We start from the raw sequence: 20,958 nt of genomic DNA, 5'->3' as shown, positions 1-20,958 counted from the left end.
CATTATGGGGTGGATTACCCCACTCCACGGGCGTTGTTATGCCCCTTTTGTGGAGTTAAGCCCCCCTCTGTGGGGCAGGATGGGTGGGGTCGAGCAGTGGAACCTGCTGGCTGGGGAGTTTTCAGTCCCCTCCACCCAGAGTGCTGACACTAACACAACCACAACCATGTGCACACACACACACACACAAACCCCCACTCAGACCTCTAACTGGTTGCCACTAAAACCCCTCGAAAAGTGCCAGCTAAGGGATACAAGGGAGATAGAGACCATCCATCAATCCCATAATAGAGAGTGCATGGATAGTGTCAGAAGAAAGTTACGCCGTTATCTCCCTCTTCCATAGCATCAACTTCTAAACGATCAGCACACTCACCCATTCTGGTTTCTGTGTGAAAGTTGTAAATGAGACCTCTTCCCCCTCGGTCCCATTTAAGAAGAGGAAGTCCAGCTGGCGCCGACTGGAGGGCCTTCCCTGCAGCATGTGCTCCAGACAGGGCTCACCAGGGTACTGAGGTGTACATAGGGTTGTCTGCGAGTGTGTACAGCGCCGCTCTTACACCTCCATTCAAGCGGAGGCTACTGTACGAGACTGCTACAGTGATTTAATAAAACACAAACAGGAGTGAAATGAGGACCCAGGGACATTTGGAGTGTCGTCTCTCTACTAGATGTTTTTTTATTCAACTCACAGTACATTCTACAGATGCACACGTGTTACATCACCTCGATACAACATGGTCTCGTAATACGTCCTCTTAAAAATGATAGATTGGTCCTAGAAATATAGAAAGGAACAAATTTAAAGTCACAAAAACTGTACATTATTAAAAATTCACTTAACACCACATTTGCTTTTATTTTCATGTCTTTTCTTTTTAAATATAGAAAAAAGAATGTCCCTTGTGTAGCAAGGAACACAACAATGCATTTCCTATCGACTGGTTTCAGTTCAGTGTAAGAAGCTTTAAATAAAACCTGGATTGTGGAGTATCGCCCTGCCGCCGTCATACCTTTCCCATAACCCACCAAACATGCCACGCTATGGAGCGCAGTGGCCCCTTTACAGAGAAAAAAATGTATTCATAATAAGAACGTGAGGTTAGCTAAATGTGCACATACTTGTATAGACGCCTATTTTCAGCACGAGTCAAGAACAAAAGGTTTCTCCTAACACACAAGCTATGCCTGTTCTCTACTGCCAAGCTGCAGAAACCTACACACAAACACCTCTCAACGCACATTTCCTGTTATTCCGCAGTATTCAGAAAGAAAAGAGTAATAGCATCTCCCCAACCTGAAAGTTAAGCTTGTATTTTGCGGGAAGGGGGTTATGAGTTCTTGTTTTAGAAGCACAGGCCTGTGTCTCTACGTTAAGTATCAAATTGACGATTGAACATTTTCAGTGTTTCCCAAATACCTGTTAAGATCCTTTAAACTTAGACTGCAGATATATTTTTTAATCACTAGGAAATATTGAGTGACATTTTTCCATAACATCAAAACAATTCTTCCAACAAAAGGATGTCGGTAAAAACATGACATATTGCAACAGAACAGTCAACCAATAATATTTCAGCAGCGTGCTAATTTTCCCGCACAATTTGGCCAATATGGTAAGCTGCAACACAAAGCGAACAGTGTTTTAAACGGAGGTTTAAAATGGCGGTAGCGTCTTATTAGTCCTATTCACACAGTCTATGGGCACACCTCACCTGAAAATTCCCATTGCTGTGACTACCGGTCTTCGTTGTGATTACGAAGCAGTGAAAACACAAAACAGTAAAAAAAAAAAGCCTCCAGTTTCTGAAACCAGTGTCCTTCACACAGCAGCAGGGTAGTTGTGTGTATGTGTGTGTGTCTGTAGGTGTGTGGGTGTGTGTGTGTGTGAGTTAGGGGTTGGTTACGTGTGATGTGACAACCTTTAGAGAGAAAAAAACGATCCTTTCCACTTTGTTTTACTGGCCTTTTCATAAATCGTCTAAACATCTCAACTAAGGAGTCTGTACATATTCACTACAAGCTATTGCTATTAAATAATCCCAGCTATTGTACTCTTTATATATATATATATATATATATATATAGAATATATAATAAAAATATATTGAGAAAAATTGCTTCTAGGCATAAGACCACACATTACATTTCCATTGAACAGTTAAGAGAGTATCCAATCCCAAAGTGTTTGAGCGAACCGTAGGGTTTTGATCCACTTGTGGTCGAAACGAGGTCAGAGCATATCCGGTCTGAAGCGAAGTGGTCGCATTGGTCTGGCCAGGACCATGACACAGGGCAGAATTTGAGAACCAATCAACTCAGGGCCTCCTCCCGCCCCCCAGAGCAAGGGATGGACCAATATTGTGGCCTTGTTATGAGAAAAGGGGTGAGGCTTAGGAGAGAAGGTGACGACAGCAGAATTCCAAGCAGGTGGTCAGGTGCAGAAGTGAGGGTGCAGTGGGAGGGCGGGAGGGAAGAGAGGTGGAGAGCTCAAACATCCCCCTCTCTGTCATCCAGAGAATTTCAACCCAACAGGGTCGAGGTTTTAAAAAGGAAAAACAAGAACGACAGACAAATAACCAAATCTATACATATCTATACAGCGCTGGAGGAGACTCCAGCCCAGACAGTCTTAGTAGTAATGGAGAGCATAAGCGTCAGACAATGGGGTTAGGGCACTGTCCTTGGCCCCACCCCCAGCGCCCTGGGCTCCTATTTGTCCTTGCTCTCGTAGAACTCCGCCCAGCGGTTCTCGAAGAAGCCCTTCATGGAGTGTCCAGCCATGCCCACCTCGGACGTGTCCTCGTTGAACTGCTCGCAGTTGTTGAACACCAGATGGGCGTCCGCTGCAAACTCCTCACAGCTGCAGTACCTGGGAGCAGGGGAGGAGAGGGGAGAAAGACAGGTCAAATATAAAGGTGACAGGTTTTCAGTAACATTATGGAAAACGAGAGAAACCGGCCTCCTTAAGGAAGTTTGGGTTATGTTGTCGACTGACACACAGACAGAGAGTGAAGTAGTGCCCTGTACCCTCCCTGTAGCAGCCTCTCCCTCATGGTGAGGAAGTCCATGGGGTTCTTGATGATGCGTCGGTAGCCAGGCACCATGCGGGGGTTGACTGGCTCCAGGAAGGGCCAGGCGTCAGCGTGAGACTCCATCTCCATAAGGATGATTCTACACACACACACACACACACACACACACACGTTAGAAGTGGTCCTACAGAAACCAGTGTAACAAGAAGTGATCTGAAGTCAGTAAATGGAAGCTCGTGGTCCTTTAACGACAAACACTGAGGAGATAACTGATCTAAGTTCAGACTCACTCGCAGTAGGTGAGGTCGGGCTGGTTGCGAGTGGTCATGCGGCGGCGCTTGGCGGGCGAGAAGCCCGTCGTGCATCCCCCGTCTCCCGAGTAACGGGAGGAGGAGGATGAGGTGGGGCCGCCGTCCTTATGTCGCATTGCCATGCCATCACCACCGCCACTACGTCTGCTGGGCACCGTCTCCTCGCCAGAACTGTCGTCTTCGTACCTCCTCTTCTTCACCCGGGTCCTCTGCTTGGAGGAGCGCTGGTTGCTATGTGGTGACTCACCGTCACTCGCCTTATAAACAACAACGGGACACAGTGAGACAGAGAGTAAATAACAGCCCTGGGGAAAGGTTAAGGAGGACTCAGGGCCACTTTACAGAGTAGCAGGTTTTGAAGGAGATGAGGGCGTACGGTAGCCTGGGTGACGCGCGACCCACGTGACTACACAGCGAGCTGTGGGTAGAGAGGCTGGTGTTAGCATGACTAGGCCTAAGGGCCTCACTGCTACTGACAGTATTACGGTTTAATAACGGGTTCAGTTTAAAATGAAATTCGTCAAAACGACAGGGCAGATAATTGTAATCACATTGCATCAATGTGACTTTTTGGTTGAATTTTCAAAAAGTAATCAGTTTCTCCCAGGTTGAAAAGGCAGGAGATTTCTATCTGCGACGTTATGAACCCCTGCCCTCTGGTAGAGGCTTGGCAGACTTTACCTATTGGAACAAAACGAAACTCAACGCAGTACATGAATGTCGTTTTTCGTCACAAAATAAGGGGGCTCCTTGTAGTACGTAGGCCTGCCTACTTCGCTTTCAACTCAGTTTTTCTCCTCTCAAATTTTGAATAAAAAACTTTTTCAAATCTCTGGAGCAGCTGATATCTACCTTCATCTGGAATAGCAAACCTTCCGGAATAAAAAAAAAACAAATGCTTCAAATAAACCACTCTGAAGGTGGTTCAGCTTGACCTAATTTCAAATTCTATTATTGGGCTGCTAACATTCAGAAACTCACATTTTGGCTTCATACCCCTGGGACAGACTGGTGCCTTCTAGAAGCTTGGTCCTTTCCGCTCTCACTTCCCTTGTTAGCTCCACTAAACCCATTACTGCATCCAAATTTACTTCTAATCTGGTTGTAGTTACTTCTCTTAAGATCTGGACAAAGTTTCGGGAACCATTTTTGGTTTTAAAGGCCCCTCTGTACTGGGATCCATTTGCAACAACCATTTTCTCCCCCTTCGTCTTTGGATTCTGCCTATTGTATGTGGAAAAACAAAGCCTTGATAAGCTTCAAAGACCTTTATGAAAATGAGGTCCTCTGCAGTTTTAACGATCATCTCTCTACCCTTCCCACTGAATGAACAATGACTACACTTAAGTAAACACAATTACATTTAGATTTGACTCCCAAAACAGTTAAGACGTTGAACTAAAATGCCTCTACCGCAATATATGCACTAAATACACAAAATGTATTCTCACTCATCTATTCTTATTTGTATTTCCTTAAAAACAAAGCTATTTCTATTACATATATACAGTTGAAGTTGGAAATTTACATACACCTTAGCCAAATACATTTAAACTCAGTTTTTCACAATTCCTGACATTTAATCCTTGTAAAAATTCCGTCTTCAGTCAGTTAGGATCACCACTTTATTTTAAGAATGTGAAATGTCAGAATAATAGTAGAGAGAATGATTTATTTCAGCTTTTATTTCTTTCATCACATTCCCAGTGGGTCAGAAGTTTACATACACTCAATTAGTATTTGGTAGCATTGCCTTTAAATTGTTTAACTTGGGTCAAACGTTTCAGGTAGCCTCCTTGCTCGCACACGCTTTTTCAGTTTTGCCCACAAATGTTCAATAGGATTGAGGTCAGGGCTTTGTGATGGCCACTCCAATACCTTGACTTTGTTGTCCTTAAGCCATTTTGCCACAACTTTGGAAGTATGCATGGGGTCATTGTCCATTTGGAATACCCATTCACAACCAAGCTTTAACTTCCTGACTGATGTCTTGAGATGTTGCTTCAATATATCCACATAATTTTCCTCCCTCATGATGCCATCTATTTCATGAAGTGCACCAGTTCCTCATGCAGCAAAGCAACCCCACAACGTGATGCTGCCACCCCCATGCTTCACGTTTGGGATGGTGTTCTTCGGCATGCAAGCCTCCCCCTTTTTCCTCCAAACATAACGATGGTCATTATGGCCAAACAGTTCTATTTTTGTTTCATCAGACCAGAGGACATTTCTCCAAAAAGTACGATCTTTGTCCCCATGTGCAGTTGCAAACCGTAGTCAGGCTTTTTTATTGCGGTTTTGGAGCAGTGGCTTCTTCTTTGCTGAGCGGCCTTTCAGGTTATGTCGATATAGGACTCGTTTTACTGTGGATATATATACTTTGTACCTGTTTAATCCAGCATCTTCACAAGGTCCTTTGTTGTTGTTCTGGGATTGATTTGCACTTTTCGCACCAAAGTACGTTCATCTCTAGGAGATAGAACGCGTCTCCTTCCTGAGCGGTATGACGGCTGCGTACACAGGCACACCTCCAATTGCATCAATTTATGTTAATTAGCCTATCAGAAGCTTCTAAAGCTATGACATAATTTTCTGGAATTTTCCAAGCTGTTTAAAGGCACAGTCAACTTAGTGTATGTAAACTTCTGACCCATTGGAATTGTGATACAGTGTATTATAAGTGAAATAATCTGTCTGCAAACAATTATTGGAAAAATTACTTGTGTCATACACAAAGTAGATGTCCTAAACGACTTGCCAAAACTATAGCTGGTTAACAAGAAATTTGTGGAGTGGTTGAAAAACGAGTTTAATGACTCCAACCTAAGTGTATGTAAACTTCCAACTTCAATTGTATAATTGGCTATATAGATATGTTTATGATACAGATCTACCAGGGCCAAGACATATTGTGGCATGCCACAGGGTATGACAATTGGACCTGTATTATTCCTAATCTATATCAATGACCTTGGTGCTGTGTCTATCATACTTCCCATTCTCTTTGCTGATGATACCAATTTGATTTTATCACACAAGAATTTTGATTCACAAATCAATGAAGCCAACTCAGGCATGGCCACATTTTCTGAATAGTTCCAGAAAAACAAATTATTTTTAAATGCAATTTCCCCCCCCAAACTTTATTGTATTCACTAGTAAGAATAAGAAATATTGTTTAAAAAAAGAGCCAGAATCTCAATTGGTGGGAATGAAAAGGAACACGTTACATCCACTAGATTCCTCTGAGTTTTAATAGATGAAAAGTTTTCCTGGAAAGATCATATTCAATTTGTCTGCAGCAAAGTGATGAAATCTGTTGATATCATCAGAAAGATTAATGGTTTGGTTCATCAGGCTTGCTTCCTAACTCTATAATATAGCTTAATTTACCCATATCTCATTTACTGGCCAGTACATATGCCTCACACCTACACAGAATTACTCATACAAAATACATTTGCAAGACTAGCCACCTTCTCTAATTACCTGGCTCCATCTATACCTTTGTTTAAGAAACTCAATATCTTGTCTATTTACGACAATGTACGACAATTATGCACCTCCCAGACAGTTTACCTAAACCCTTCAATGGATTCTTCCAGGTTAATACTGAAATACATCTATACAATTATCTTCACATAACATCATCCCTCAATAACTTCAAGCGAAGACTGGGGGTCAGCCTGATGAACCAAACTACTAAGTAATCTCCTCCATATAGCCTAACTCTCTCACAGTCACACACATTTAAACAAAACAAATATATATATTTTTTGTGTGATTACTGATCAATTAATTTATACTTAGGTTTTGTTATCGGTTAAAATTTTTGTACTTATGTATTGAATATATTTTTTTGTGGTGTGGTTTTCATGTAAGCCCTTGGGCTTCCAACCACACCTGCACATTGTTTTTTAAATAATTATTTTATTTGTATTGTTGTCTATCACTTGTTTTCTTTGGTGCAAATAAATACAACTAGATACAACTAAAACTATGCGATTCCAGTCTATTTTAAAATGGTAAAAACAGGTGCTAGCCATGTGCTTTTACTACATGAGCAAAAATTATTACATTGTATTTTTATCCGATATGGGAGTGAATGCATTCAAGCAGCATATCAAAATGGTATAATGTTGTAGGTTACAATGTTGCAGGTTAGCCAAGGCATAATTTTTTATTATAAATCAGATTATTTCACATGGACATGTGGGAAGCTAAAAAGCTAGCTAGCTAGCCGTTTTAGCCAGCTAGCTAGCAAGCAAGCAAGCAAGGGAAGACAAGAAAATCACTGCTATCGCCCGTCTGAATGTTGCTATTTGGGAGACTAGGAACGCAAGGATCGGCAAAGTATCATGCTACCAAAAGGTATACATTGATCCCCAAAGAATCTGACTCCGGCAAACGCACGCCCTTTAAATGACCGAGTAAGCTGTGGATCGACCTTTAGGTGAACAGTGACCACTGCTGTAATCCATAAGGGTAGCCGAGCAGAACCCCAGTCAGTCCTCACCTTGGAGAAACAGGTGGGGCAGAACCAGTCCCCCTCTGGCACCTGGGTGACCTTTGGCCTCAGGCAGTACATGTGGCAGCCGCGGTCACAGCAGTCACACAGCAGCAGGTACTCATCATTATCCCCCTTCCTGCACACTTGACACGTCTACAACAGACACACAGGTAGAGTCTTGAAGACAAAATTTATGTTGCTGTCTTTGAGATTATGATAGTATACTGCATGTGTTTACTGGAAGCTGCTTTGGATTTTGTTATTTTTTTATTTCATCTTTATTTAGCCAGGTAGGCAAGTTGAGAACAAGTTCTCATTTACAACTGCGACCTGGCCAAGAATAAAGCAAAGCAGTTCGACACATACAACAACACAGAGTTACACATGGAATAAACAAAACATAGTCAATAATACAGTTGAAGAAAATCTATATACAGTGTGTGCAAATGAGGTAAGAAAAGGGAGGTAAGGCAATAAATAGGCCATGGTGGCGAAGTAATTACAATATACCAATTAGACACTAGAGTGATTGATGTGCAGAAGATGAATGTGCAAGTAGAGATACAGGGGTGCAAAGGAGCAAGATAAACAAAATAAATAAATATAGTATGGAGATGAGGTAGTTGGATGGGCTATTTACAGATGGGCTATGTACAGGTGCAGTGATCTGTGAGCTGCTCAGACAGCTGGCGCTTAAAGCTAGTGAGGGAGGTAAGAGTCTCCAGCTTCGGGCCTCCCGGGTGGCACAGTGGTCTAGGGCACTGCACCGCAGCGCTATCTGTGCCACCAGAGACTCTGGGAACGCGCCCAGGCTCTGTCGCAGCCGCGACCGGGAGGTCCGTGGGGCGACGCACAATTGGCCTAGCGTCGTCCGGGTTAGGGAGGGTTTGGCCGGTAGGGATATCCTTGTCTCATCGCTCACCAGCGACTCCTGTGGCGGGCCAGGCGCAGTGCACGCTAACCAAGGTCGCCAGGTGCACGGTGTTTCCTCCGACACATTGGTGCGGCTGGCTTCCGGGTTGGATGCGCGCTGTGTTAAGAAGCAGTGCGGCTTGGTTGGGTTGTGTTTCGGAGGACGCATGGCTTTCGACCTTCGTCTCTCCCGAGCACGTACGGGAGTTGTAGCGATGAGACAAGATAGTAACTACTAACAATTGGATACCACGAAATTGGGGAGAAAAAGGAGGGTAAAATTAAAAATTAAAAAAATATTTAAAAAAGAGTCTCCAGCTTCAGTGATTTTTGCAATTCATTCCAGTCATTGGCAACAGAGAGAACTGGAAGGAAAGGCAGCCAAAGCAGGAATTGGCATTGGGGGTGACTAGAGAGATATACCTGCTGAAGCGTGTGCTACGGGTGGGTGGTGCTATGGTGACCAGTGAGCTAAGATAAGGTGGGGCCTTACCTATCAGAGACTTGTAGATGACCTGAAGCCAGTGGGTTTGGCGACGAGAATGAAGCAAGGGCCAGCCAACGAGAGCGTACAGGTCGCAGTGGTGGGTGGTATATGGGGCTTTGGTGACAAAACGGATGGCACTGGGATGGCACTGCATCCAATTTGTTGAGTAGAGTGTTGGGGGCAACTTTGTAAATGACATCGCCGAAGTCGAGGATCGGTTGGATGGTCAGTTTTACGAGGGTATGTTTGGCAGCATGAGTGACGGATGCTTTGTTGTGAAATAGGAAGCCGATTCTAGATTTAATTTTGGATTGAAGATGCTTAATGTGAGTCTGGAAGGAGAGTTTACAGTCTAACCAGACACCTAGGTATGTGTAGTTGTCCAAATATTTTAAGTCAGAACCGTCCAGAGTAGTGATGCTGGGCGGGCGGGCAGGTGTGGGCAGCAATCGGTTGAAGAGCATGCATTTAGTTTTACTTGAATTTAAGAGCAGTTGGAGGCCACGGAAGGAGAGTTGTATGGCATTGAAGCTCGTCTGGAGAGTATTGAGTATTGCTAAAGTGGATTTGTCCTCACCACTTTGACCACGGATCTCTCCCAGGCGATGGCCTTCTCCAGCTGCAGCAGACACAGACACAGCTGGGGGGCGCTCCGACAACGGTCCAGGGCCTGACGCCATGTCCGCAACCTGGAGGTTATCTCACTCTCTAGGCTGGGGGGGGAAGGAAGAGATTACGGAAACAGTTAAGAGCTTAAGTGAGAAAAAAGGTTAAATCACTCTGAAGTGTTTTAAGCAAATTGACCAAATGCTACACAAATCCACTCCATCCTTTCCAACCTCTAACCCCCTAGCCTGACTTTGACCCTGTCCCTTCCTCTCACCTCATGACGTCCATCTGGCCCATCTGGCTCTCCTCGGGGGTGAGCGGGGCGAGACGCACCACCTCGGCCAGGTTCCAGAGGGGCTCCTTCAGGTAGCGCCGGTCGATGTTCCTCTCCAGGTTGGCTAGGCGCAGTACTGCCAGGTCCAGCGGGTGACTGGCCACGCGGGGCAGGTCCGACCACTCCTTCTTGGTCCGCACGATCCAGTCGTCCCGGGGGTCCGTGTCATGCTCGTAGTACTGCAGGTCGTCACGTGTGGAGTCTGCCTCTGGGACCGTGTAGGGCTGAGGGGAGGGGAGGAGGGAGAATGACAGAAAAGAGAATATTATAGTTCTCGACAACCAAAAAGCAGTTAGCAAAGGACTTTGAAGCTAGAGAAAGACTCAAAAGGGTTGTGAGGTAAGGTAAGCGACATCAAGTGAAGACATCAAACAATACATTTGTATAACGACGTAAACTAATTAACAACATAACAGCAGGCCCCTAAAAAAGGACAGAGGCAGGGTGAATAGAAGGAGCAGAGAGACAAACAGCTCGTATTTCTAACAGTAAGGAGCAGGGGTGTTAAAGTGAGAATCCTACACATTCTGATATTTGGGACAATTCCATGTCATTTTAAGAGGTGTAGGAAAAGAGGAATTGTAACAGATACAATTCTGAAAGGAAAAGGGGAAACATGAAGATGTGTGAACGAGTGTAGATCTTAAAACAGGGTGACGACGAGCGAACATTAGATCTGAAACCTGGTTTGTACCTGGAATCCTGCGCCTGGCGTTTCCGTGCTATTGTCAGTGTCACTCCTTCCATTCTGGGGAGCCATCTTGAAATATAAGTCATGGACATGTGATGTGATGAGTGTGACCTCTTTTTGCATGACACTACGACATGGGGGGGGGGGGGGGGGCGCACATTCACTCTATACAAACTGCAGCAGCACAGGCCAAATACGCCACCCTCTGGACATTCAGTGCAACTGCAGCCATAGAAAAACGGACAAAATGATTAAGCTCTGGCATATCTAACAACCACCCACTCTACCCACGCAGCCCTGGGTGCATCTCCACAGTCTAAAGTGTCTTCCTCGCCTTTGTCCGCACAGATCTGAAAACGCTGTAAACGTGGGGGTGACTTATTTGGGAATCTCCTCTCCCCCAATTCTATTTCCAGGTCTGTGTAGGGAAAGGCATTGAACCAAACACTGGAATCCACTTTAGACTACTGCAACACAGCCCCACTGTCCCCCTGGCGCCTCACCTTGAGGTGCAGGTCAGCGGCGATGACCCTCCGCTCCAGGTCCTCCACCCAGCGGAGGGCGCTGACGTCTGTCTCCAGGGCCCGCTCCTGGACCTGCCACGTCTGCTGCAGAGCCTCCAGCAGGGCCTCGCCCACCTCCACCTTCACCTGGAATATAGTGTCTGGTGAGAGGACAGGGTGGACGAGAGGAGAAGAGGCAAGGGGACAGAGAGGGAGAGATGGTAAAGAGAGAAAGGGAACGGAAAGACGTGTTGTAATCCAGTTTCCATTCATTACAAAACCATCCTTATTTAAACCAAGTCCCATTGATGTCAAAAGCAGCCTCAATATAAAACACAAGCAATCTGAAACACAGTACGCCTTTTATTATCCACATCTTCCCCTATAGCTGACTGAGTGACCAGTGTTCATTGCCTCACCGTTGATGGGCCGTGTGCAGACCTCAGCCAGGTACTCCATGTGTTTGGCCAGGTGTTTGTGGAGCACCTTCTCCCGTATGCCTCGCGGGTGCAGGGCATGCAGGGTAGCCGTCAGCTCCTCAGGCTCCTTGATCCACCACCAGCCACGCACCATCGCTAACGCAACAGCAGCAGCACACACATTAGACACCCGCATCGCGCCTAGCATATCATGTTAGCTAACCATGCTAGTCATATCGGCTAACCACACACAAACATGTCAACCACTACTGATTACATCTTGTTGAACATGCTAGTATTTTCAGCTAACCATGCATAATCATGTAGGCCAAATCAACAGCTCAAATTGCAGCATGTTTACATTGCTGACAAGTCTCATCAGAAACCGCAGTGAGGAAATTTGATACACGTAACCACAGTGGTTTTGGAATGGGCTTGAACTGAATGGATTGAATTGAAGGCTTACATGCTGGAATGGGCTTGACCACGAGCTGAGTGAAGTACTGCTGCTCTATCTCCTGGAAGAGCGTGGAAGGAGGGCGGCCACGACGCTTAGCTGCAGCCCCTCTAGCTCCAACCCTACGGGCGGGACTGCTGCCCCTGCTGCCCCTCCTCCGCCTGCGCCCCGGTTTGGCTGGGGTGGGGGTCTGGGTAGGGGCCACCTGGGGTGGGGAGTCCGAGGTGGCTGGGACAGACTGGAGAGGGAAAGGGAGAAAGTGTGCTTGTTTAATAAGAGATCATATGAAAATGCATGTAGAGTGTTCTCTCCCATGAGGGTCCTGGAGAGTGTGCAGGGGGCTGAGGTTGGGACTCACCTGCAGCAGAGGAGCGGCGAGGGCGGGCAGGGTGCTGGGGGTCAGAGGGAGGCGTTTGGGGGGGGTGCTGGGGGGGGTCTGGGATTCTGTTAGAGAGGTTTTGTCACAGGGCTGTTTGGGCAGCAAGTTGAACCACTGCCCCTGTTTCTCCGCCATCTCCTTCACACTGTCCTCTGGTTGGCTGCCTGTTGCTGGCTCCGTCCCGTTAGTTATGGCGCCCTGCGATTGGCTGAGCCAGTTGTGGAAGGCGGACTGCGTGAGGTCTTGTGAGCCGTTGGTGGTGGCCTCTGGGGCAATGCTTGGCCCAGTCTCCTCCCCACCGGACTTGCTGCTACGGCGACGGCGGCGACACTTGGCAGTGCGGAGGTGTAGCTCCACCTCTGGTTTGATCTTGCGGGGGCGACCCCGGGCCCTGGGTCTGCTCATGAGAGAGGCGGTGCCAGGGAGGGGGTCCTCCTCAGGGGGGAAGGAAGTCTGAGACTTGGGAGGGAGAGAGGAGGGGAGTGGGGCAGGAGGGGTAGTAGGAGTGAGCATCTCCTCCACTTTAGGTTCCCTCTTCAGAAGAGTGATAGGCACCTCCTTCACCAGGATATCTTCTGACGCTACCAGACAGAGGAGAGATATGTTTAGAGTCAATAAAAATATGCTAAATAACTTTTTTTGTTGGCTAGCAGAGGGTTGAGGGCAGGTTCTCTGTGACTCACCTAGGATCTCCTCAGGCCCCTCCACCAGCACCCCTCCCAGGTGGGGCAGGACCCAGTATCTCCGGCGGAACCGGTCCTGGCCCAGAGAGACCGCACGCAGGGAGTGGGACGACTGGAGCAGCTTCTTACGGAAAAACACCTGCCGCTGCGGAGGAGAGGAAATACTTAGGGCGACATTTTGCAAATATAAAACAACTCAGATGCGCACACAATGTAATTAGAATACACGACAGAAAAAACGAATGCGGAAGATGAACTGCAGAGTATGTTAGCCTTACCTTCGTTAGCTTATCGATCTGCCTCTCCAACTCCGGAACGCTGTCATTGGTGGGGCTGTCAGTCTGTGGAAAGGGCATTTGGTGAGTACAATATATAGTACATCCTCACCGCCACATTGAATTTGACACACACACACACACACACACACACACACACACACACACACACACACACACACACACACACACACACACACACACACACACACACACACACACACACACACACACACACACACACACGTACGTCGTCGAGTTTGGGCTCCTCCTTGGGCGCGCGGCGGCCCCTCTCCATGGAGCTGCTCCCTTGTAGAATGACGTTCTCCTCCTCTGCCACCCTGGCACTGCGCCTCCTCTCCTCTAGACACAGCTCCTCCTCAGACCGCCCTGTACGCCGTGCTAGAGCTGCCTTCAGTCTGCGGGAGCACATACACGTCAGATCACACACATCAGATATCAAAACACACACAACATCAGTGGTATCACACACTCTCCTTCCACCAACTAAGACAAAGCTAAATTAAAGGAGCCGTGACTGGTCTTACTTGCGCAATTTCCCCTCGATGATCCACTTGTTCTTCCTGTAAGTAGCCATGTTTTCCAGTGTGTTGTCAATCTCACTGCAATGCAAAAACATACACAGGTATCACTTAAATGTGGGAAATTCTTTCCAGAAGGGGTTTCTTTTGACACATTTCCATTGTGAAAGATATTTGCATCATACTTAGGATACTTCATTAAACAAACATGAGCAGTAATAGTAGTGAGGGCATATGAAGGTTGATAGTAGCTCCTTAGTTTATCTGTATTGTCACCCTGACCTAATGACGATGTTGCTACCGTTGAGCTCCTCCACCAGGAAGCCCAGGATGGCAGCCTTTGTGTCAGGGCCGAGGGCATGGAAGGTCTTGGTCCGCAGCACGTTGCACACCCCCATGTCAAAGCCGTGGTACTCCAGGAAGATTCGCAGGCCCTCGGACACTGTGCTGCGAGTCAGCTCCAGATCCACCAGCTTCTCCCCTAGGATCTTCACCGACTGGAGGGAGAAGGGAACTGGTTAATCTGTTGAACTAGGGTTTAACATGCAACGTACAACTAAAATTTTTTAAATGGTCAACTATTGCTAACAGTAAAATGTCAACATGAAGACAGAACAAATTATTATTATTATTTTTTAAACAGGAACACCCATCTCCAATACTAGCTCCATAGAGTTCACAACACACACCTGGTAGTACGGTGGCAGGCCTGGGTCGTGTAGTGCAGCCTCCACCAGCTTGATGAGCAGATCCTGGACCTCGCCTTGGCTGTCTCCCAGGCCCAGGAGGCTCTCCTGCAGTGTGCTGAGGCTAGGCACGTCCCTGGGGATGTGGAGGCCCAGCACCTTGCCATAGCTGTGCAGGAACTCCACCACAGTCAGGCAGTGGGAGAAGGCCACGCCAGAGAGAACCACGCCAGGGATCCGAGACAGCTCCGGAAGGGGCTGGTGGTCTGTGAGACACATGTCCTCAGTGGGCTTCTTCAGCTGTTCCAGGATCATCTGCTGTCTCTTCCTCTCCTCCAGCCGTCTCTGGGACTGGGCTCTCCTTTCCACCTGCTTCTTAGCTGCCAGGGCCGCCTGGGCCGCAGCCTCCGCCTCTGCCTGGGCCTTAGCCAGGGCCTTGGCCTTACTCCTGGCCCCCAGCACTCTCTTCCCCTGGGCTACCCTCTCCTGGTCCGTCTCCACGACCGGTAAAGGCACCGCAGCTTTCTTCTTCCTAGGTCCACGCTTTTTGGGCTCTGGGGCGGGAGGCTGTGGGGGGGCAGGCTGTGGGGGCTCTTGGTCGGCTGGTTCAGCCTTCACCTCCTCCTGGTCCTTGGTCTCCTTGGCTTTATCAAGCTGAGCACAGGAAACACAGAAGGCGAGGGATTTATTAGATAAAGAGGGAGACCGATTTGTGTTTTGGTCATAAAGAAAGTAAATCCTTACCTTCGCTTGCTTTTTCTCCTGTCGGATCTTCTTATTCTTGTTATTCTCCTTTCTTTTCATCCTTGCCTAGAAGAGAGTAACCATTTGACTTAGTGTGTTGGAGGCAACCTGAAAACACCACAAAGATGCAATTTTAGTCTTCAGATTTTGATACTTGGTACACCATACCTTTCTCTTCATTTTCTTCTTGATTTTGACAAGTTTCTCCTTGTCCTCCTCAGTCAGAGCTTCTAAAAATAGAGATCAAACAGCTACATTCAAGACGTCAAAACCCCAACCTAATACAAGCTTTTTGATGCAGACATATTCTACAATATTATGTTTCTGATCCAGTCTTGCCATTGAATCAGTCTGTATAGTGGCCTACATTCCAACCAGTGAACAGACTCATTTCGCCAGGCTATGTCCACTCACCCTTGGCCTCCAGCCTCTCCAGCATTCTGGCGTCAACCTTGCTAAGCAGGTCCACCATCTTTGGTTTGGGCGGCCTGCCGGGCTTTCGGACTAGCCCACCCTTGGTGCGCCGAGCTCGGGGGCGGGGCTTCTCTTTGTCAGGGTTCGGAGGTCGGCCGCGTCGGCCTGTGATGGCCATGATCATGGAGGGCACCTCCTCATTGGCCAGGAGGCACCATTTCACTCCCTGGAGGAGATCATATGAAAAGATTAACGGGAAATGTGTCTTCCTTATGATATTACACTATAGCCCTATTCGCATGGGACTTGTACTACTAGAGAACATTGGTTAAGTATACTATTCCACAGGATTAGTTTTTTCCTAATTGTATTTATATTTTTTATTAAGCCTGGAGTTTTTTCCCTTCTAATCGTGAAGATATTTCATGAAGTCCAAGCGATAATAGGCTACACTGATATCTCGAGACTGGTTCACAAGTTTCTAAACCATCTTCGGTATAGTGTCGCCATAATATTTGAATTGCGGAAGTGTGATCATAATCATATTTCAGCGATCCGAGGTAGAAGACGTCCTAAATGCCCCCCTCTGCCTTCAGTTGTCAGCTAAACAGCGCACTTGCACTTGATACGCGTTTTTAGGCTATGGATGACAAATTGAACTGTCATCTCCAAAAGGTCAGTTGTATGCTGCTTTGCGATTTATTAACCGCACAGGTTGCATTAAATAGGCACAATATCTTTTAAATGGTGCATTTGGCGATGTTCAATTCAATCGCAAAAAGCTGATAAACAAAAGCATTCACTGTGAATGTGTAGGCCCTTCATATATAGGCTACGCGAAGCACTTTCTTGCTCAAACCGCGAGCAACGCCTGTCAAACTTAAGACATTTCTCTCAGAACACAGGGATGTCAATTCGCAGGGATTTTGGAGTTAACCAAAAAAACTGTAGGTTATTCTGGCTGGAATTGTTACTCTCCTGCCATGTAAAAATGACTGACATGGCAGATTCGGTCAGGACTTAAAATACGGATTTGTTTTGTGCTCGTGCACACAATTACATTACCCAACCTTCCCCGGTAAAACTAATCCCGTCCGAATAGGGCTTATGACAGTCTGCATTGAGTTATTACTACAGCTATTTATGATGAGAGATCTGTCAGCACAGACAACAGATCCACACACACCTCAGCGGAGTCCATCTCCTCGTAGAAATCTCCTACGGGCATGCGGGGGCTGAAGCTGAAGTGTTCCCTGGTCACAGCGGTGTCCTTGTGCTTGTTCAGGTACTGAGGGAGAACAAGACCATGGGTCAGTGACAGAGCCAGGGAACATGGGAGAAAGCCAGATCATAGGTCACCAAGTCACATGTGATCCACGCACAGTATGAGCAACTGACGGTTCAATTAAATAAGATCAAATGCAACTGCTGTTTGTATACTAAAAACATGTTCTCTTATAGTTTCTGTGTGACGTGGTAAATGCCCTGCGGGAGAGATATCCCACTGTATCAAGAGATATTTGTAGCTGCTGACCTTCTGTGACAAAAATGTTTTACTCTAACTCGGGGCCATTTACCTTGATGACTTCTGGAAACTGCTTCATCCTCCTCCCGCAGGGGCTATAGTACCAGGTCTCCCCCTTCAGCCGGTCCTCAGTCTTCCTGACTCGGACTTCCCTCCTCCAGCTAAAGCACAGATCAATAAAAAGTCACGTTAAGAGCCACATTCAACACACAGTAGAAGTATCATAGTATCCCTGCAGTCGGCCTAGAATAGAAGGATGAAACCGAGGAGTATTGTATTTATGGGTGAACACTAACCTGCACTTTCCACACATTTGAAATATTTTGCACAGAGACACACTAATTAGGGGAGCTTTTCACAAGTGTGTGTATCATTACCCATGGAGCAGAGGGAAGTGGACCTGCTCCTCTGTTGCTATCCTCCTCCTGGGGGTGTCACCTGTACAAGGAACAAAAAGAGAATTAGATTTGTACAGAATTACTCTCATCCATCAACATCGGTTTAGAGCATGGTTCCCCCAAGTTTTCAGAGCCAAAAAAATGTATTAATAAAAATGTATAAAAAAAAAATATATATATATATATATATACACACACACCAAATGAGCAAGCAACACCTGTCACACCAAGTTAGTTTAATTTGGAAATCTGTTCCAAAAAAGTATTCCCATGCATAATAGGGAGATACTGTATATGTGGTCACATACAAATCAAAATGTTTTGTCACATGCTTCGTAAACAGGTGTAGGCTTAGAATGAAATGCTTACTTTACACGCCCTTCACAACAATGCAGAGAGAAAAACCTAAGCAAGGTATGAAATAATTTTTTTTCGAATATCTGTTTGGGCTTCTTTGCGTTCAATTTGCAGTCTACAAATTATTTGTAATTATGTTCCAGCCACCTGACCATCTGGAAAAAAATAGTCCTGCAGATGAATCTAGTTGATGATCCCTGGTTTAGAGTTTATAATCATTGGGTCATAACTACACTGAACAAAAATATAAATGCAACATGCAACAATTTAAAATATTTTACTGAGTTACAGTTCATATAAGGAAATTGGTCAATTGAAATGAATTCATTAGGCCCTAATCTATGGATTTCACATGACTGGGAATACAGATATGCATCGGTTGGTTACAGATACCTTTAAAATAAGGTAACGGCGTGGATCAGAAAACCAGTATCTGGCATGTGACCACCATTTGCCTAATGTAGCATGACATCTCCTTTGCATAGAGTTGATCAGGCTGTTGATTGTAGCCTGTGGAAGGTTGTCCCACTCCTCTTCAATGGCTGTGCGAAGTTACTGGATCTTGGCGGGAACTGGTACACGCTGTCGTACACGTCGGTCCAGAGCATCCCAAACATGCTCAATGGGTGACATGTCTGGTAAGTATGTAGGCCATGGAAAAACTGGGCCATTTTCAGTTTCCAGGAATTGTGTACAGATCCTTGCGACATGAGGCTGCGCATTATCATGCTGAAACATGAGGTGATGGCGGCGGATGAATGGCACGACAATGGGCCTCAGGATCTCGTCAAGGTATCTCTGTGCATTCAAATTGCCATCGATGAAATCCTATTGCGTTCGTTGTCCATAGCTTATGCCTGCCCATACTGTAACCGCATCACCACCATGGGGCACTCTATTCACAACGTTGACATCAGCAAATAGCTCACCCACTCATACGCCGTTTGCCTAGTACAGTTGAACCAGTGATTCATCTGTGAAGAGCACACTTCTCCAGTGTGCCAGCGGCCATCAAAGGTGAGCATTTGCCCACTGAAGTCGGTTACGACGCCGAACTGCAGTCAGGTCAAGACCCTGGTGAGGACGACAAGCATGCAGATGAGCTTACCTGAGACGGTCTCAGACAGTTTGTGCAGAAGTTCTTTGGTTGTGCACACCCACAGTTTCATCAGCTGTCTGGGTGGCTGGTCTCAGAAGATCCCGCAGGTGAAGAAGCCGGATGTAGAGGTCAAGGGTTGGCATGGTTAGACGTGGTCTGCAGTTGTTAGGCGAGTTGGACGTACTGTCAAATTCTCTAAAACGATGTTGGAGGCGGCTTATGGTAGAGAAATGAACATTACATTCTCTGGCAACAGCTCTGGGACATTATTGCAGTCAGCAAGCCAATTGCACGCTCCCTCAACTTGAGACATCTGTGGCATTGTGTTGTGAGAAAACTGCACATTTTAGAGTAGCCTTATTGTCCCCGGCACAAGGTGCACCTGTGTAATGATCATGCTGTTTAATCAGCTTCTTGATATGCCACACCTGTCAGGTGGATGGATTATCTTGGCAAATGAGAAATGCTTACTGACAGGGTTGTAAAATTTATGCACAACATTTTAGAGAAATAAGCTTTTTGTGCGTATGAAACATTTATGGGATATTTTATTTCAGCTCATGAAACATGGGACCAACACTTTACATGTTGCGTTTATATTTTTGTTCAGTATACATCTAGAGAAACAACAAACAAAAAATATATATACAATCATTTCCAGAATCAAAATAGTTAGCGTGTTCATTACCAGCAGTGGAACTGTCATCTCCGTCATTGTCGTTATTGCCATCATTGGGTTTAGTGTCAACATCAATTTTCGCTATTTTGGGTGGCATCGGTTCCAGATTCTTGACCCTAACCTTCTTGGGTTTGATGGCCGGCGGGGTCTCGCCACTGGTCAAACATGGTTCATTGCTGGTAGTGATAGGTCCACTTTGACCAGAAAGTAAGCCTTCAGCAGAACGTTCAGCCTCTACTGTGACTGCTACTGATTCTGTCTTCTTTCTCTTTCTTGGTGGTCCCTTCTCCTTTTTCTCTACTACCTCTCCTTTCTCAAGCTTCTTCTTCTTCCTCTCCACCTTTATCTTATCCACCTTTGGAGTTTTAACAGCGGACCTCCTCTGTGCTTGCCCGGGGACCTGGGGAACTGGAGAGAAAGACAACAGAAAGTCAGAAATCCTTGCTTGGCCATTGTACACAACTTTGTTTGCTCAAAATGAATTGGAGTTGCACAGAAATATCATAAAGAAAAAAAGGGACAAAGAAGTTGGTTTACCGGGAGTGGAGGCTGTTGGAGTGCGTGGCTTCCTGGGTTTCCTTGGTGTCTTTTGGCTGTTGGTGGGTACGGCTGGGGCGGCTAAGGGCAGGAGTGGGGCTGCAACCAGGTTCCCCACCAGGGCACTGAGCGCCGCTGTGTGCTTGCCTTTGTCCATAACAGGGGGAGCCATGATACTAACGGCACTGGCCTTGGTGGTGCCAGCAGAGTCGGGTATATCCTGGCCCTCCGACTCACATTCACCTTCAAACCCTGTCAATAGGTCATAAGATTAAGGGTTAATGGTTAACAACCTCAAATTAACTGACAGTCACTGTTTGTTGACAAAATAAGTGCTCCCATAGCTGGCTGTGATAAATAGAGTTGATAATT

General features: G+C 46.3%; 1 protein-coding gene across 2 annotated transcripts in view; it reads right to left on the bottom strand.

The window, feature by feature from the left end:
- Positions 1 to 654: 654 nt before the first annotated feature.
- The window catches only part of LOC139557102 (bromodomain adjacent to zinc finger domain protein 2B-like), a 39,034-nt gene continuing 18,730 nt past the window's right edge, over positions 655 to 20,958 (bottom strand). The window contains exons 5-29 of one of the 2 annotated variants that reach the window (XM_071371470.1): positions 20,587 to 20,838; positions 20,059 to 20,457; positions 17,894 to 17,954; positions 17,569 to 17,677; positions 17,178 to 17,279; positions 15,992 to 16,217; positions 15,746 to 15,807; positions 15,578 to 15,643; positions 14,837 to 15,487; positions 14,430 to 14,644; positions 14,154 to 14,228; positions 13,856 to 14,024; positions 13,609 to 13,671; positions 13,331 to 13,475; positions 12,627 to 13,228; positions 12,278 to 12,506; positions 11,812 to 11,967; positions 11,393 to 11,553; positions 10,893 to 10,958; positions 10,139 to 10,422; positions 9,833 to 9,968; positions 7,863 to 8,009; positions 3,326 to 3,603; positions 3,031 to 3,174; positions 655 to 2,872 (exon numbers count right to left, since the gene is read on the bottom strand). In XM_071371470.1, the coding sequence (XP_071227571.1) occupies positions 2,713 to 2,872; positions 3,031 to 3,174; positions 3,326 to 3,603; positions 7,863 to 8,009; positions 9,833 to 9,968; positions 10,139 to 10,422; positions 10,893 to 10,958; positions 11,393 to 11,553; positions 11,812 to 11,967; positions 12,278 to 12,506; positions 12,627 to 13,228; positions 13,331 to 13,475; positions 13,609 to 13,671; positions 13,856 to 14,024; positions 14,154 to 14,228; positions 14,430 to 14,644; positions 14,837 to 15,487; positions 15,578 to 15,643; positions 15,746 to 15,807; positions 15,992 to 16,217; positions 17,178 to 17,279; positions 17,569 to 17,677; positions 17,894 to 17,954; positions 20,059 to 20,457; positions 20,587 to 20,838 (4,958 nt within the window). In that variant the 3' untranslated portion in view covers positions 655 to 2,712. The remainder of the gene's footprint in view (positions 2,873 to 3,030; positions 3,175 to 3,325; positions 3,604 to 7,862; positions 8,010 to 9,832; positions 9,969 to 10,138; positions 10,423 to 10,892; positions 10,959 to 11,392; positions 11,554 to 11,811; positions 11,968 to 12,277; positions 12,507 to 12,626; positions 13,229 to 13,330; positions 13,476 to 13,608; positions 13,672 to 13,855; positions 14,025 to 14,153; positions 14,229 to 14,429; positions 14,645 to 14,836; positions 15,488 to 15,577; positions 15,644 to 15,745; positions 15,808 to 15,991; positions 16,218 to 17,177; positions 17,280 to 17,568; positions 17,678 to 17,893; positions 17,955 to 20,058; positions 20,458 to 20,586; positions 20,839 to 20,958) is intronic. The other variant, XM_071371471.1, reaches the window with a different exon arrangement.

This window comes from Salvelinus alpinus, chromosome 28 (assembly GCF_045679555.1).
Source record: "Salvelinus alpinus chromosome 28, SLU_Salpinus.1, whole genome shotgun sequence".
In the NCBI taxonomy this organism is placed as follows: Eukaryota; Metazoa; Chordata; class Actinopteri; order Salmoniformes; family Salmonidae; genus Salvelinus; species Salvelinus alpinus.
The sequence above is the reverse complement of the archived record's forward strand: the minus strand, read 5'-3'. Positions and strand labels throughout refer to the sequence as shown.